The 18,301-nt window shown below is 47.4% G+C and overlaps 1 protein-coding gene across 2 annotated transcripts in view; it reads left to right on the top strand.

Moving 5' to 3' along the window:
• The window catches only part of NRP2 (neuropilin 2), a 238,472-nt gene extending 220,488 nt beyond the window's left edge, over positions 1–17,984 (top strand). The window contains exons 16-18 of one of the 2 annotated variants that reach the window (XR_014518665.1): positions 2,073–2,141; positions 13,273–16,058; positions 16,115–17,984. Coding sequence is in view for 1 of the 2 variants with exons in the window: in XM_083472896.1 (XP_083329022.1) it covers positions 2,073–2,141; positions 13,273–13,580 (377 nt within the window). In the remaining variant the exon portion in view is untranslated. Of the gene's footprint in view, positions 1–2,072; positions 2,142–13,272 lie in introns of both variants that reach the window. The other variant, XM_083472896.1, reaches the window with a different exon arrangement.
• The last annotated feature ends 317 nt before the right edge of the window (positions 17,985–18,301 follow it).

The following is an 18,301-nucleotide window of genomic DNA, read 5'->3' as shown; positions in this document are numbered from 1 at the left end:
GGATCACAACCTTCGTGTGTGCAGACGTGCCGCTGCGGGTTGCGGACGCTGCGGGTTGCGAACAAACATCCCACACGGATCACGTTCGCAACCCGAGCATCCACTGTACAGTGGTACCTCGGGTTACAGACGCTTCAGGCTACAGATGCTTCAGGTTACAGACTCCGCTAACCCAGAAATAGTACCTCGGGTTAAGAACTTTGCTTCAGGATGAGAACAGAAATCATGCGGTGGTGGCAGCGGGAGGCCCCATTAGCTAAAGTGGTACCTCAGGTTAAGAACAGTTTCAGGCTAAGAACGGACCTCCAGAACGAATTAAGTTCTTAACCCGAGGTACCACTGTACTGTAGATGATAAAAATTAAAATTATTTTTTCCCCTCTTACCTTCACTGATGATAGTCATTGTTTGGATGGGGGGCTTTTCTCCATTTCCACAGTCACAATCAATCAATCAGTAGCTGAACTGGGTTCCACACAGTCGCAAAAACAATTTAACCCCAAAAGCCTCAAAAACACAAAATAAATAGCAAAAACCAAAGCGCCAAACTTAATCCGTTCCAGAAGTCCGTTAGACTTCTGAAATGTTCAAAATCCAAGGCACAGCTTCTAATTAGAGCAGGCACCCCAGATACAATAGCCGACAGCCGCATCGTACGTTCAACTTCCGGGTTTTCGGTGTTTGGGAACCAAGGCGTTTGAGAACCAAGGTACTACTGTACATACATACGTGTGTGAAATTAGACTTTTTGAAAATGTGGGACAATGCACACAGTGGAAGGAAACATATTATGGAACATGTTAACCGCAAAAGAACCATGCATTGAAAACGTGCTGAAACTGAAATGTGCTGAAGTTTTATATCCAAAACTTTTATCTGATTGTTATCCGAGAAGATGCAGTTTCCTTTTGTATACGGTTTTTTCTTTTTACCTTTTTTCTTTTCTTTTTCTTCTGTGTTTCTGTTGTGAATGGTTTTTTATGTCTGTATTTTAAACCAATAAAGATTATTATAAAAGAAAGAAAGAAAAGGTGCTGAAACTATATATTCTGCATATGTATACAGTGGTACCTCGGGTTAAGTACTTAATTCGTTCCAGAGGTCCATTCTTAACCTGAAACTGTTCTTAACCTGAAGCACCACTTTAGCTAATGGGGCCTCCTGCTGCTACCGCGCCGCCGGGGCACGATTTCTGTTCTCATCCTGAAGCAAAGTTCTTAACCTGAAGCACTATTTCTGGGTTAACGGAGTCTGTAACCTGAAGCGTATGTAACCTGAGGTACCACTGTACATGTTCTCCCCCCCCTTTTTTTAAAAATGCCTTTTGAAAACAACTTCCCAAGGAGATGTACAATGAAATGCAGATTGTGATAGAGACCTAGCACTGTTCGCAATACTCTCTGGACCTATATTTTAACATGTTTCAAAGAACCTAAAGAAAAATCTCCCACACTAAGAGGCTCGGGTCACAGAAATAATTTTCATAAATACCTGATACCCATTTGTGAGGTTCTGCAACTCCTTAGTGTTGTCCGGCTTTTATATTAATACCTAGGTGATGATGATGACACACATCATTCCATAAATCACTTTGAATTCATTTGAAGCCCAGGTTGAAAGTGGGTCATTTGGGTCGTTGCATCTGCTGAGAAGCACGCCAGATGATGGCACGCAGAGTGTGCCAAATGGATGTTGTGTTAATGGTGACTAATGATGGTCATTGTTGAAAGTTACAAAGATAATACCTGTGTCTGTGGTTGCTAATGAATTATAGCCATTATGAAGACACTACTGACAATGTTTCAACAGCAATCAGAATTATCTAGTTCTACTCCTCCCCCCCTCCCTTTCATTTTCCCTAAAAGCAGATTATTTGGTAGAGATGAAAGAAGAGCTCCTATGATATACATATCTTCCATTGTGTGCTCATGAATATTAGCGGAAGTTGGCCCTGGTTATGAATAGCCTAAAAAAAAATATGCTTTCTTGAGCTTGCATATCTTATGAAAAGTGTGTCGTTGCTGGTTGGTGATGCAGAATTTTAGAGTAACAACAAAATATTTCTCATTCCAGTCGATTTCCCAGCTTTAGAGGATGACATTTCAATCAACGGGGAAGACTTTGGAGAAGACTCTGAAGATGGTGAGTATGAGATATTGTGGGTTGCATAACGCTTCAGGTTACAGACGTTTCAGGTTACAGACTCCGCTAATCCAGAAATAGTACCTCGGGTTAAGAACTTTGCTTCAGGATGAGAACAGAAATCGCACGGCGGCAGCAGGAGGCCCCATTAGCTAAAGTGGTGCTTCAGGTTAGCAATAGTTTCAGGTTAAGAACGGACCTCCAGAACTAATTAAGTTATTAATTAGAGGTACCACTGTATTTTAAAAGCAATGTGCCTTATGCCGCTCCAGGAAAAGTACAGTGGTACCTTGGTTCTCAAACTTAATCCGTTCTGGAAGTCCGTTCCAAAACCAAAGTGTTCCAAAACCAAGGCGCATTTTCCCATAGAAAGTAATGCAAAACAGATTAATCTGTTCCAGACTTTTAAAAACAACCCCTAAAACTGCAACTTAACGTGAATTTTACTATTTAACGAGACCATTGATCCATAAAATGAAAGCAATAATCAATGTACTGTAATATTAAATAAATAAGACAGTATTGTAGATTATTAAAAAAAAAAATTCTAACCTGCAATGATGATCCATTTCCGCAGTCACACAAACAATCAATCAGTAGCCGAACTGGGTTCCACACAGTCACAAAAACAAATTAACAAAAAAAGCCTCAAAAACCAAAACACAAAATAAATAGGAAAAACAAAAGCTCCAAATTTAATCCATTCCAGAAATCCATTTGACTTCTGAAATGTTCGAAAACCAAGGCGTGGCTTCTGATTGTTGCTGGTGCCCCGGAAAACATTTGAAAACCGAAACACTTACTTCTGGGTTTTCGGCATTTGGGAACCAAGGCATTTGAGAACAAGAGATACAGTGGAATCTCAAGTTCTGGGTTAAATACGTTTTATCAAAGATGCTCAGCCACAAGTTGAAACCAATGACTGCTAGTCATGATGGCTACATAGTATTGACGTCCAACATGCCTCTGGGCACCAGTTACTGGAGAACAATAATAATAATAATAATAATTTATTATTTGTACCCCGCCCATCTGGCTGGGTTTCCCTAGCCACTCTGGGCAGCTTCCATAGAAACCAAAAATACAGTAAAATATCACATGTTAAAAACTTCCCTGAACAGGGCTGCCTTAAGATGTATTCTAAATCAGTGTTTCCCAACCTTTTTTGGGCAAAGGCACACTTGTTTCATGAAAAAAATCTCGAGGCACACCACCATTACAGCCCCGTGACGTCAGCGCGCAGCGTCACGCCGGGAGGGACATGAATTGCTAGCAAATTACATAATCACCTCCTTGAGGGCTGGCTCATCTTCTCCGAAGGCAGAACCCCATTAATTAACAGCACAGACTCACACCATAGCCAAGACGAGGGGGGAAAACCTCAGTCATGCACAGTCATGCACATGTGGGGGCTAAATGAGGACGGAGACCGGGCAGAAAGCAGGGTTCAAATCACCCCACCTGGCCAGGACAATCCCTGGGTGCTCCCTTGGGCCACTCACCTGACCCACCTCGCAGGGCTGTTGTTGCGAAGATAACACGGGGAGAACCACGCGCGCCCCCGGGAGCTCCTTGGAGGAGAAAGCGGGCGATGAATGCAATGCACGAAATATATGAGAGGCAACCAGGTTTTGCAGGTGAGGGGCCCCCGCCAGCCTCCGCTTCCAACACCCGGCGCAACGACACCGAAGTTTCCCCCCAGGCTCGGCTCGGGGAGCAGCGCTGCTCCCCCCGGCTCCCCTTCGCCCTCCCGGCTCTCTCTGCCGCCCACTGGGGACCCCCCTCACCTGCCAAGTCCGGAGCGCCAGTGGAAGTTGCATGCATGCATGCAGGGCGCCGCGTTGCCATTGCATTGCACTGCACTCCATGCAACGCCTGCACGCATGCATTGCCTTGCACGCCCGCCAAGGGGTCTCCCCGCGGTCCGATGTGTCCCCTCCGGCGAGGATGCAGCATTGCAAAAATAACCCCCCCCGACGCAGCCCTACCTGGGGGGCAGCCTCCGCCTCCGCCGCTCCGCCTCTGCGGGGATCCCCGGGCTCCATCCTGCCGCCCGATCTCCGCGGGGGCGCAGGCAGGCTGCGCGGGGTCTGCGCGGAAGAGCCCCTGCCCGCCCGGCCGCCGCCGCCGCGCTCATTCCATGGCCGGGAGAAGAGCGCTTCACACAAAACGCCCGGCCCGCCAGGCCACGCTGGGAAACGTAGTTTGCGCACCCCGTGCGGGCGCGTAGCCCAAGGGTGAGGGGACTACGGATCCCGGCAGCCCCCGCGCCGGGGACGGAGGGGGAGAGGCCGGGTGCAGGGATGGAGGGACGGGTGGGCGAGCGAGTGAGTGAGTGGCAGCCGCCAAGCCTTGGCCGAGAGCCAGGAAGGGCCTCCCCGGAGGAGGAGGAGGAGGAGGGAGGCGCAGAGCGGGAGGGAGGGAGGGAACCCCAGGGGTCATCTAGTGACGGCGCCCCAATCGAAAATTTGACTTAAAAAAAAAAATTCTTTCGAATTTTTTAATTTTTCCCGCGGCACACCAGGCAACATCTCGCGGCACACTAGTGTGCCACGGAACAGTGGTTGGGAAACACTGTTCTAAATGTCAGGTAGTTATTTATCGCTTTGACATCTGATGGGAGGGCGTTCCACAGGGAGGGCGCCACTACCGAGAAGGCCCTCTGCCTGGTTCCCTGTAGCTTTGCTTCTCGCAATGAGGGAACCGCCAGAAGGCCCTCGGCGCTGGACCTCAGCGTCCGGGCAGAATGATGGGGGTGGAGATGCTCCTTCAGGTATACTGGGCCAAGGCCGTTTAGGGCTTTAAAGGTCAACACCAGCACTCTGAATACACTTTGAGAACAATAGCAGGCCCTGCTTCTAGGCTTCCTGTTGGGTTTCCAAGGGGTTGCTCAAGAGCAAGCAGGCAAATACCTCCCTGCTTGGCTGTGAAGCCTTGCTTTTGGTGCAAAATAAATTTTTATCTGTCCAGAGGGCCACTCTCCCGTGGCTGACTCATTCACTGGCAGAATCTGTGAGTGGGCGGGGCTTAAACCTTCTCCAGAAAAGCAATTTCTTGACGTCCAGTCTGCGCCTCCCCTCTCGGCGCGAAACCTTACTGCACAAGGAGGGTGTGGGTAACGGTGGACCTCTCCCCTCCCCGCTTTGCCCAGGCAAGGTGTCCTGGCAACGCCTTGTGAGAGCCAGTGTGGTGTAGTGGTTAAGAGCGGTAGTCTCGTAATCTGGTGAACCGGGTTCGATTCCCCACTCCTCCGCATGCAGCTGCTGGGTGACCTTGGGCTAGTCACACTTCTCTGAAGTCTCTCAGCCCCACTCACCTCACAGAGTGTTTGTTGTGGGGGAGGAAGGGAAAAGGAGAATGTTAGCCGCTTTGAGACTCCTTCGGGTAGTGATGAAGCGGGATATCAAATCCAAACTCTTCTTGCCTCCTCCGAACCCTGCAGCTCCTCTCCACTGGAGGCGCTGCTTTCTATGATCTTTGGGGGCTCTCTGTAATCCATCCGGCTTTTCCTCTCTCCCTCCTGAACCGATGGCAGTTCCCTGACACTTCCCAAAGGTTGCCCAGTGGAATGAATAGGTAGGCTTTGGAATGAATTCATTGGCAAAAAAACCCCCACTCTTTAAGCTGAATAATCAACAGGATTCAACCCCACCCTAATGCCCATCAGCTGATACCATGGGTGCCATCAGGGAATGGGCAATTGGGCGTGGTGTGGGGGAAATAGCCTTGCAGACCAACTTGGACCACCCTTCGCAGCATCCCAGTACGTTTCTGAGCGCCATTAAAAGTGTTGGTGCCTCGGGTCAGAATACCTGAAGGAGCGTCTCCACCCCCATCATTCAGCCCAGACTCTGAGGTCCAGCTCTGAGGGCCTTCTGGCGGTTCCCTCACTGCGAGATGTGAGCTTACAGGGAAACAGACAGAGGGCCTTCTCGGTGGTGGCAGCCACCCTGTGGAAAGCCCTCCCATCAGATGTCAAGGAAATAAACAACTACAGTGGTACCTTGGTTTAAGAACGGCTTAGTTTATGAACAACTTGGATTAAGAACGCTGCAAACCCGGAAGTAGGTGTTTTGGTGTGTGAACTTTGCCTTGGAAGCAGAATATGTTCCGCTTCCTGTTGAGTGTGTTCCATTTGTAAATTGAGTCCCCCGCAGCTATGGGAAAGCACGCCTTGGTTTAAGAATGCTTTCATTTAAAAACAGACTTCTGGAACGGATTAGGTTCATAAACCAAGGCACCACTGTATCTGACTTTTAGAAGACATCTGAAGGCAGCCCTGTTTAGGGAAGTGTTTAATGTTTGATGTTTTGTCATGTTTTTAACATTCTGTTGGGAGCTGCCCAGAGTGGCTGGGGAAACCCAGCCAGATGGGCGGGATATAAATATTATTATTATTATTATTATTATTATTATTATTATTATTATTATTTATCAGATTGGCCCACAGGCCAGAGATCCCCTGCCGCTGCTTTAAAAGTATGAACAGTACATGTGGAGTATATGAAAATAATGTCAGAAGGCATTTCAGTCTGGAAGTAATTCCCGGGATGTCTGGGAGGGTGAGACTCGTGGGCTTGAGCAAAGGTCATTTAAATTAAAGGTCACACCATTAAAGAGGATTGAGATGTAGTAAAAATCTTCAAATGTTACGAGGCTTCATTTCACGTTTAGAAATATTTGAGCCTTTCTTTTCTTTTTTCTTTTCTTTTCTTTTCTTTTTTTTGCTTTCTGTACCCAGTTCACCATTTTTCATTATGTGGAGTGGCCAGTTGTTTAAATGGAGAGTCAGGTCACACTCGACGTATTTATTTACTTAGCAGATTAATACCCTGCTTTCTGATGGAAGTTCCCAGAGCAGATCACAGCATTTATAAAATGCAGTTGATACATTACAAACATACACTTGAAGCAAAGCAAAGCAAAACCAGCCATGGAGGAGGAGGAGGAGGAGTCTGGTGTTGTCTTCGCCTGCCTCTCTCGAAATACCGTATTTTTTGCACCATAACACTCACTTTTTTCCTCCTTGAAAGTAAGGGGAAATGTCTGTGCGTGTTATGGAGGGAATGCCTACGGGTGGTGGTGGGGATCTGCTGCAGTTGTGAGCAGAGGATCCATGGTTCCCCTTCCTTCCCTCCTCCGTGGCTCGCTTTGAAACAGCAAAGCGGGAGAAGAGCCGCTGAGTGGGGATGAGAGAGGGACAGAGAGCCTGCTTGCTTTAAAGGAGCAAAGCGGGAGAGGAGAGGAGCCGCTTACACGAGTGTAAGCGGCTCCTGTCCGGTTGGCTCCCTTAAAGCAAGCAGGCTCTCTGTCCCTCTCTCCTCCCCACTCAGCTCGCTAAATAGCATTATTAGCAGCATCCTTCTCCACACACCCCATGCGTGCTCCTTGTCCCTTGAGTGCTTTTCCTTCCCTCCCCACTTAAAACGTGGTTACAAAGCACGGGTCCACATGGATCCTCAGGATTTTTGCACTGGGTCACCCCAAATTCACCATCAGATCACATAGCATGTCCATGGCTACATCTTGCACCAAAAAAATCACGCACCCGCTGTTGCCTGGGGCCGCAGTGGTGCAAAAACGTGGTTACAAAGCATGGATCCACATGGATCCTCAGGATTTTTGCATTGGGCTACTCCAAACTCACTGTCAGATCACATGTCTGTGGCCACAGCATGAACCACAAAAATCATATATCCACTGTTTCGTTTAGAATATTTTTTTTTCTTGTTTTCCTTCTCTAAAAACTACGTGCGTGTTATGGTTGGGTGCGTGTTATAGAGTGAAAAATACGGTACTCTCAGGGCTGCCTCAGGTCCCAGCTCACAAAAGACCAACGCCAGTTTCTCTTTATATACAGAAGTGTTTATTGAAGTTCATTCTCCTCTTCACAGCCGCAGCGCGCAGCCCTACGTCTGTTACGCTAGACCGTTGAAGTCCCCTCTGAGTCAGTCCCTCCCCTGCACCAGTTCAAGAGCCTTGCTCTGCTCCACCTCCTTCTTTCTTCCCTCTTCCGCAGGGTCTTCCTGCCCGCTGGGGTTTCGCCCCTCCTGGATTCCTCTGACGCCGAATCCCCAGATTGCTCCCCCTCCCTTCTGCGGGCTTTAGGACCTGGCTCCCCATTCGGGCTCTCTGTTTTCCCGCGCGCCTGCACATTTGAACTTGGCGCGCGCGCCCAACTCCCAACCTTCCTTCTGATCGTTACATTGCTCCCTTCACTGCTTCCCTCCCCTTCCGGGAGGATGGTTTCTCCTGACCTTCCTTCCATTCCTGCTGACGGAGCTGCTTCCCCCGACACACTGGAACTTTCCCCCCCTCGCCACGCTCTGGAGGGGAAGCTGGTCCTGATTCCCAGCTGCCGCTTTGAGATTCCCTGCTGGCCCCTTGTCCCTGATGCGTCCCCCCTGGGACCCCCCTTGTCCTGACCACAGGCGCCCCCTTCTGGGAATCCTCTGATTCGCTGGAGAGGCTCATGGAATCCCTCGGGCCACTGTCACTCTCCCCCCCCCCGCTGTCCTCGGATTCTTCCCATTCGCTCTCCATCTCCTGTCCCCGCTGTGCCTCTGTCCCTGAACCCCTGACAGGTACCTTCCAATAGAGCCAACTAGTGATGGATGGCTATTGGAATTTCCCACTGGATAGTCAATCACGGTCTGTGCCGCTTTAGATAGGAACCTAAACTAGTTGGCTGGGAAAAGCCTCTCCTCCTTCCGGAGGGGAGGTATTGTGAGTGGGAGCCGGCTCCCGCATCACGCAGGGGGCGTTCTGCCCCCTGCCCAGTCATCATCGCTGGCGCGGCACGCCTCCCAGCCGGTCACCCAATCGAGAGACACCGCGGGGGGCGTGGTCTAGCCGTTCAAATGCGGCCGCGCCAGCTCTCCCCCTCCACTGCCCTGCCGATTTCTGCGAGTCACCCACCCACCACTCCCTTTAGTGCGTAGTTTCTCACTTGACCTTGCTATGGACCCATGGTTGGTCGCCCTGGGTTGCTCAGGGGGCCTGGTAGGAGTTTTTTTTCAATTGGCAAATTGGCACCGGCTTCTTGGTTTTTTCCGCCTACCTCATAGCAATCATCACAACTTTCTTGGTATCTAGTGGTTAGGCACTGGAATGTGTTGTTGGTGTATGGAAGGGCAAGGTGGGTATTCCGTTAAAGGAATCCGGCAGTCATGGATCCTGTCCGATGCCCTGTGTGGCGGGGGGCATGGCACAGCCCCCGGTGACATCAGGGGAGAGCTTATAGTTGCATTTACATCAACAGGCTCCCCCTATTGGTGGTTAACCCCTCATTAGACTCGCCCCTCATCCTGAGTGGGTAGAGTCAAATTGCTCTTGTCCAATGCCTAAGCCAATACCTTCTCAAGTTGTGGCCTTTTTCTAGCCCATTAACCTTATATGCCGTGTCCACGTGTTTTTTATTATTCCCAAGCGGGGGACGGGTCCTTGAATCACAAAACAATCTGATTTGGTCTGACCACCCATATCACTGCTCTAAGGACCACTGGAGCATACCAGATTTTGATAACTACTGCCCCGGTTGGCCGAAGCATGTTTTGACTTCGTAAATCTGTACATCACAGGAACATAGCAAGCTGTTGTATACCAAGTCATCGCATTGGTCCACCTAGCTCACTGTAGTTGACACTGGCAACAGTTATTCAGGATCCCAGGCAAAAGACTTTTCCAGCCCTGCAGAGACACAGATCTATACCTCTTTCCTGAGAAATAGACTGTCCTGCAAATACTGGGGTACTTATCTGTTAATGGCGGGGACTATATACTGAAGTAAGTTGATGTATGACAATCTAGCACTCAGAGTCAAGAACAGGCATAGGCAAATTCCGGCCCTCCAGATGTTTGGGACTACAATTCCCATCACCCCTGGCTAACAGGACCAGTGGTCAGGGATGATGGGAATTGTAGTCCCAAACATCTGGAGGGCCAGAGTTTGCCTATGCCTGGTCAAGAAGAAGAGAAACTTCAGAAAGGAAGGTTTTTTTCACAGGTGGAGAAACTTCCTCCATCCTGTTGGATAATGGCAGGTGCAGTTATCGAGATTCCAGGACAACATGGAGTATAGATAGTTACAAGGGACACGGGTGAAGCTGTGGTCTAAACCCCTGAGCTTCTTGGGCCTGCCATTCAGAAGGTCAGCAGTTCAAATCCCTACGACGGAGTGAGTTCCCGTGGCTCTGTTCCAGCTCCTGCCAACCTAGCAGTTCGAAAGCACGCCAGTGCAAGTAGATAAATAGGTACCACTGTGGTAGGAAAGTAAACAGTGTTTCCATGCGCTCTGGCTTCCATCTCGGTGTCCCGTTGTGTCAGAAGCAGTTTAGTCCTGCTGGCCACATGACCTGAAAAGCTGTCTGTGGACAAACGCCGGCTCCCTCAGCCTGAAAGCGAGATGAGCGCCACAACCCCATAGTCGCCTTTGACTGGACTTAACCATCCAGGGGTCCTTTACCTTTTACCTTTCTAGATAGTTAATATTGAGGGTGCATTCTCCTCAGGGCCTTAATACATTGGAGTGCAGTAAACAAACTGGCTGCCACTGTGTGAGAAAAAGTTACTTCAAAAACCATGACTTGAACTCACAAGCTCTTCTGAATTCTCCCCCTCACGTTGTTATTTTTGTGAGCACGTCAGAATTAACATCCTTCAGATGTGATACATCAAGAGGAACAGAAATCAGCTGGAGCATAAACAGAGGACAAAGTAGGCGTAGAAATTTGGCAACCAACAGCTACAGTTTTGATTCGTTGTGGGGGGAACGCTATCTTGCACTCTTTTCATCACACTGAGCCAGAACTGTGCAGGATTTCTTTGAGAAAAGCAGAGAGGAAAACCTAGGGTGGGGAAATCGTAAAGAGAGATAATTTGGAGGTGTGGGTGACGCTGCCCCTACCAGATCCATACCTCCTCAGACAGTACAAATTGGAAGCAAAGTTGGGGCAGAGAGATATATACCGTATTTTTCGCTCTATAACACGCACCCGACCATAACACTCACGTAGTTTCTAGAGGAGGAAAATCCGTAGGCATGCCACCTGTAGGCATTCCCTCCATAACACGCACAGACATTTCCCCTTACTTTTTAGGAGGAAAAAAGTGAGTGTTATGGTGCAAAAAATACGGTATATATTTCCCACACATGAGCCCATCGCCTAAAGTGATCATGTGAGGACTCCAGCTGGGCGATATCTGGTTTTCAACATTGTGATATATATCACCAGCTGATATATCATGATGTCTGAAATAAGGATGGAGCTAGGTAGAGGCACTGGTTGGCTTCACGGTTTTCCCCACATTGTGGTTTTCCACACAGCACACAAACACACACACACAGACACACACACACACATCATGATTCACAATACAGTGGTACCTCAGGTTACATACGCTTCAGATTACATACACTTCAGGTTACAGACTCCGCTAACCCAGAAATCGTGCTTCATGTTAAGAACTTTGCTTCAGGATGAGAACAGAAATCGGGCTCTGGCGGCGCGGCGGCAGTGGGAGGCCCCATTAGCTAAAGTGGTGCTTCAGGTTAAGAACAGTTTCAGGTTAAGAACGGACCTCCGGAACGAATTAAGTACTTAACCCGAGGTATCACTGTATATTGCCAGGTCAAAAATTATGAAACCGATATCACGAGATGGACTTCATTCTTTATTTTTAAAAAATATTTATTTATTTATTTATTTATTTCCTTCTTAAACAATATTATCGACAATACAATAACAAACAAGCAAACTTTCTGCTCTGCCAAGCATATGACTTCCCTTCAGCAGGTTTTCCGCTTTCAAGTCCTGTCTCGCAATTTAGCTCTTTAACTTCCATTGTCCGCATTGTAGGATTTGTTTCAATCCTGCTAGGGTCTTCAAATTTTTGCAATTATTATTCAAATATACAATAAACTTTCTCCAATCCCTTTGAAATTTTTGATCGCCCTGATCTCGAACCCTGCAGGTCAATCTGGCCAGTTCTGCAAAGTCCATCATGGACTTCAAACTGGTTTGGGATGAGATATCACCCAGCTCTCGTGAGGACCACCTTGCCCGTGAGCTAGCATATGGGCTACAAAGATATCTCCTTTTCTTTTTCTTTGTCTTTTTAAAACTTTTTTATTCAAAATTAAAACATAACATATTATCCAGAAACATATCATCCTTATTTCCTGCCCCATTTTCCTCCCTCCCCTCCCTCCCCCCACAGAACCCACCCACCCCCACCCCGCGACTTCCCTCAGTTCCAGTCTTTGATTTCTCTAAAAATGCTGTTTTCTGCATGTTACACAGTTGTATAGATCCTCAAACTATTTAGCTGATTATAATCAATAAAAAGTTTGTGAATGTTTATTCAAAACCAGCAAAGGAGTCCAGTTCGCTTTGTAAAGGGTTCCCATTCATCTTTAAAGTCACAGTTATCCTTGTCCCGTAGCTTGTATGTCAGTTTTGGCAGTTCTGCATAGTCCATCAATTTTTCTTGCCATGATTCTTTAGTTGGGGTTTCTTCAGTCTTCCATCCTTGTGCTATTAATACTCTCGTGGCCATTGTTGCATACATGAAGATGTTTTTCAGCTTTTGGGGCAGATCTTTCCCTACAATCCCTAACAAAAATGCTTCAGGTTTTTTTAACAAATGTTAAATAGAACATTTTCTTCAATTCATTGTATATTATTTCCCAATTTTTTAAAATTACATTGCAATCCCACCACATATGATAAAATGTCCCTTCCTTTTCCTTACACTTCCAACATATATTTGAACTAGTTTTGTACATTTTCCCTAACTGCACTGGTTGGAGTTATCAAAGAATACCGTATTTTTCACTCTATAAGACGCACCAGACCACAAGACGCACCTAGTTTTTGGAGGAGGAAAACAAGAAAAAAAAAATTCTGAATCTCAGAAGCCAGAACAGCAAGAGGGATCGCTATGCAGCGAAAGCAGCAATCCCTCTTGCTGTTCTGGCTTCTGGGATAGCTGCGCAGCCTGCATTCGCTCCATAAGACGCACACACATTTCCCCTTACTTTTTAGAAGGGAAAAAGTGAGTCTTATAGAGCAAAAAATACGGCAAATGAAGATAACTCCTTTTCTAATCGCCTGCTTCAATTCTGTTTCAGACTACTTAGGCATGGAGAGGAACAACAACACGCTGTTTTCAACAAACTCTCCGCTCACCCCAAAGATGGGCAAAGAGAAGAGCTGGCTGTACACACTGGACCCCATTCTGGTCACCATCATAGCCATGAGTTCCCTCGGTGTGCTCCTGGGGGCAATTTGCGCCGGGTTACTCCTGTACTGCACGTGTTCCTACGCCGGCCTGTCCTCTCGGAGCTCCACCACATTGGAGAACTACAACTTTGAGCTTTATGACGGCATCAAGCACAAGGTCAAAATGAACCACCAAAAGTGCTGCTCTGAAGCATGACTGATTGCACCAGAATCGCATTTGACATTTCATTCCAGCAAAAGTGGCTGGTGAAGATTACTTTTTATATGGGAGCTGAATGCCATAATCTTACACGAAGCCGGAGCTGGAATACCCAAGTGGGGAGGAGTCACGGACAGCCCTGCCGTTTCAAAAAAGGAGGAGGAAACGAGGACGGTGTAAACTTTCTTTTTTCCAGGGGGAAGGATGACCGTCGGAGAGAACTCTACGGCTTATTGTTCTCATGATTAGAACCGGGTTGGGGCAGGCGAAAGAGCTGCCACGCTTATTGTTGTTATGTCTAATTCAAGTGAATCAAATCCACAAGAGTCCAAACGTTTGGTTAGTATTTAGGAAGTGAGAAACAGAATGTTGAACGTTATTTTCCACTTCTTTTCCCTAGTTGAGAAAACTCCAGAGAGTTTCTCCCCGCCCTCCCCTCTCCCCACACCCCACCCCCGGTTCCTCGTCCGGTGGCCAGGCTAATCTTTCAAAATTACACACAACCACACATGCGAGCCTATCTCCCCACCCACCCACCCCAATTCAGCTTATCGCCATTCAGAAAGGCTCCTTGATTTTAAGGGATTGGTTCTGTCGGTAAGACGAGCCCAGCAAGCTGCAGTTTATAGACACACCACCCCGCTCCCCCCCCCAAAAAAAGAAAGTATGTTGTTGCCTTTACCTTTTTCTGATCAGGAATTAGGCTTGCGGGTCAATGGGAGCAGCCGTGCTTTCTTCCCAGATTACAAAGCAAAAGAGAAAGGCAGCCTAAGGTGCGAAATTCGACAGAGGCGCCTGCTCAAGAGAGGCTGAAGAGCCTTAAAAGTGATTTGCGAATAAGAGCCATTTATTAAATCCAGATCATGGATTGAAACAGCGGAGGCCTTCATCATAAGGGCTGTCTTTTACTTTTCTTTCTGTCCTCTCCCCCCTCCTGCACTTCCCTTTATAATCCCATTCCTTTTATTATAAGAAAATCGCAGCAAACAAAAGACACAATTATAAGATGCCCGGGAACTCAGGAGACTGCTTTTTATATTCTTTGAGAGGAGGACAGGCTGCTATATATATTTTTGTTAATGCTGTGACCACTCTCGTGGGGGAGGGGGAGGAATGGCGTTAAAGGGAGGGGGGAAGAACACAGCGATCAAGCCCCGATGGAGAGTGGTTGCGGATACCTCCTTCCTTTTAACAGGCATCATTTAAGTTTCTTCATTTGCTAGGACTAAGGGCTTCATTCTGCAAAGACGTCTGGCCATTTGTCAGCGATAAAGGGAGTTGTAGTCCAACAACATCCCCACAGCGACAGATCCCCCCCACCTCTGAGTGGCGCTGCCTTTGAGCACATGCACAGCTGGCATGGCCCTGGTGCTTTCTGCCCAGCCAAAGCATCGCTTCTTTGCAGAGTTAGGCCTTTGGGTGGGAAGCAACTATTACCATCCTTTGCAAGGCATCGAGTCTCGTCTGATATTCCAGTGCGGTTGTCGGGGAAACAGAAAAAAAAGGTCTGGACCAATCTGCTGCCCACCCTCCTATCCCTTCAGAACAGTGCAACTTGCTCCCTAGTGATTTGCAAGGCAAAGTGTTTGTTTCCGAAGGGTTTTGTGTTCGTACGTGTGTGTATCTTTTTTTAATCAAGTGCCTTAGAAAAATATTTTTCCCTTTACTTAGAGGTGTGTGCTGTATCAAAATACAAGGGAGGCGTCCCCCCCTTTCCCCTGTTCCTCTTCCTTTTCATCCTCACAATCATCATCATCTTCATCATCATCATCATCATCATCATCGTGGTCCTTGGATCTCTACTGGGTAGAGTTTTGTCCTTTCAATTGGTCCAATATATTTCTAATGCTGTCACGCCTGAGGTGTGTCGCAGACCAGTAAAAGAGAAGTTTACAAATGCTAAGTTTTGATCTCCAATGCCTTTTGTTTCAGCTCTTCTTTCAGCCATCTTCAAGTGACTTTTTTAGGAGAAATCCAAGTGGCTGCTATGTAGGAAGGATCTCCAGACTCAGCGGGTGGGGATCTGCAGCAGAAATTTCAGAAATCTGCTGTGGGGTGACACCCAACCGTAAACATGCATGCCAGGATAACGTTGCTGGGATGCTGGCACAATAGCATGTTTTGTGACGTTGTGCCGGCACAGCTGTTGAGGTGCAGTATCCCAGGAACATAATGTCAGCAAGCATTGGGGCCCAGTTCACATGTTTCGCTTCTTTGGTGTGCACCCTGTCATGTGCGAACAGATAGCGAACAGGTTTTGCTTGCCGCGTAACATGTGAAATGTCCCTCAGAGCAGCTTTGGGCATGTATGCTTATCTTGCAAAATGAACAGAGCTTTTGGCACGTGCGATGGTTCTTTACTTCAGTATACAAGTGGACAAGCAAAGCACTTACCGTATTTTTCGCTCTATAAGACGCACCAGACCACAAGACGCACCTAGTTTTTGGAGGAGGAAAACAAGAAAAAAAACCGCTGCGCAGCGAAAGCAGCAATCCCTCTTGCTGTTCTGGCTTCTGGGATAGCTGCGCAGCCTGCATTCGCTCCATAAGACACACACACATTTCCCCTTACTTTGTAGGAGGGGAAAAGTGAGTCTTATAGAGCAAAAAATACGGTATTTTCGGGGACGTGCCAACGCCACAATCCAGAACAGAGTTGGGTTTCCTTGCACTCAAATGTTTCCAGTGCATTTAATTCTGTGGCAGACCCTGGGCCTTAAAACTGTGTTTTTTCATACCGTGCCCTAGGGAACCGCCGGGATTCCCTGGAAACTTTGCAGGAGTTATTTTTATACATCAGTAACACCGGTAGACACACATCCCCGAAAAACAACTTGGTCTACTGCTGCAAATCTTTCCTAAACTGCACCACAACATTGGGAAGCCTTGGGTTTTGTCCTAGAGCACAGGCACACAGTTCAAGCAAGGTAACGAACCCAAAGCCAGCATCTTTTGCGAACTGTGTGCCTGCTTTAAAAACAGGCCTCGAGATTCAGTCCAGGAGTTCTGTGGCTGATGCTCATGGGGTTTCTATCTTGGCAGAAGCTGATGTGGAAGTTTCCCTGGTGGTAGAAAGTTTGAAAAACACTGCCTTTCCAGCAGTCTTGTTGTGGCACCATAAAAAAGTCCATTTTCATAGAGGATTCCTGTGTCTTTCCGGCATATTCCACATACAGACGTCTCTCCGCTTCCCCCCTAATTTCAAGAGAAACGCAGAGAGTAATGTACAGGGTCATTTTGCAGACCAGATTGCTGCTACTGTCATTAAAGAAAGGGGCCTGAGCCGGCCGAAGGTAGCAGCTTTATTTCGGTCCCATTGATTTCAATGGGAGAGATAAGCACGTGCTAAACTCTGGCAGGATTGCGCCCCCAATTTTTATTTCTCTTATATTTGTATGAAGGAGGACAGGCTGTATCTGTGAAGGTCACCTGACAGGAGTTAATAGATATATTAAAAGGTAGAGTCGCTGTCTATAGTAGACATGCAGAGAGTGAGAGTTCGTGTATACATATATTTCAACGCATATGTGTTTGCGCGTGCTTGTGTGTTCTCTGTATGCGTTATGTATGTGCGTGGTTACGCGGGACTACTTGTACCTTTAAATCGGCGGCCAGAGGATGTTACTGACCTTGGCATGAATGCAGCGGGGAGTTTTTGGCGCAAAATGCGTAGAAACGAAACCAGCTCCTTCTTGGAGAGTCCTGTACTTTGGTATTCCATGTTGGTTGGTAAAGGGGCTTGGCTGTGTGCACTCAGTGAGCAGAATCAGGCCCAAATGCTGCATAGCTGATACCTCACTTACCTCTCTGCTGGGCGCTTTACTGTTTTAATGCAGAAAACTTGACTGATTGTATTTTTAACAGGGCAAGGAAGGGAAAACGGTGCATACATTCATGTCAAATACATCTTCACCTGCAAAAAAAAAGGAAAAGTGTTATATTTGCTGATCCACGTTCTTTGGCAATTCCCCCCCCCCTTTCCAAAGTGCACAGAGGAGAGAAAAAAGAAGTAGTCCAATCCTGCGCTACCAATGCCTTTGTTGAAATAGGTGTTACTCCCCACCCCCTCAAAGGCCTCTTTGTTGTGGCTGACAGGAGGGAAGGCTTTAGTGTAGCCGATCCTTGCGTTTGCAGGGAGGTGTTGACAAGGGAGCATGGGGATGAAAAAACGAAAGAAGAAAACCAACCCCACTGGGGAAAAAGTGGTATGCAGGGAAAACAGAATTTCTCACATTTTACCAGCTCAAGGTAGTTCGACCATTACTGGCTGAGCCAGGTCATGTGGACTTTGAAGCTTTTACTGTGATTCTTCAGTGTTTAAGGAAAGACAAACTCAAACTGTGTTTCTATTATTTGTATAAAAGCCTTTTAAAAGTACTATTTAATAAACATTACAGTAGAGATCTCTCTCTCTCTCTCTCTCGTGTGTGTGTGTGTGTGTGTGTGTGTGTGTGTTCGGTTCATTTCTTTTGCTGCTGGGGAGGCCTGTCACCCTCCTTGCTTGTCGCTTGGGTCCAGCAAGAGAGATCTGCTTGCTAGAGTTGACTTCCATGTCTGCCATTGATGTGGATGGATCAGTTGAGCACACAGCTGTTCAACAGCCAGGTGTGTCTTTCGTTTGGCTGCTCAGAAAAATCACAGGAAGGCTCTTCCATGCAACCACCCACCCATTTTCTTAGAGGACCCCACAGCACCCTCCGGATTAGGCGTTCTGCCCA

The sequence above is a fragment of the Podarcis liolepis genome (genome assembly GCF_965112155.1).
Source record: "Podarcis liolepis genome assembly, chromosome: 1".
Taxonomy (NCBI): domain Eukaryota; kingdom Metazoa; phylum Chordata; class Lepidosauria; order Squamata; family Lacertidae; genus Podarcis; species Podarcis liolepis.
This window is presented reverse-complemented; position numbering and strand designations above follow the sequence as displayed.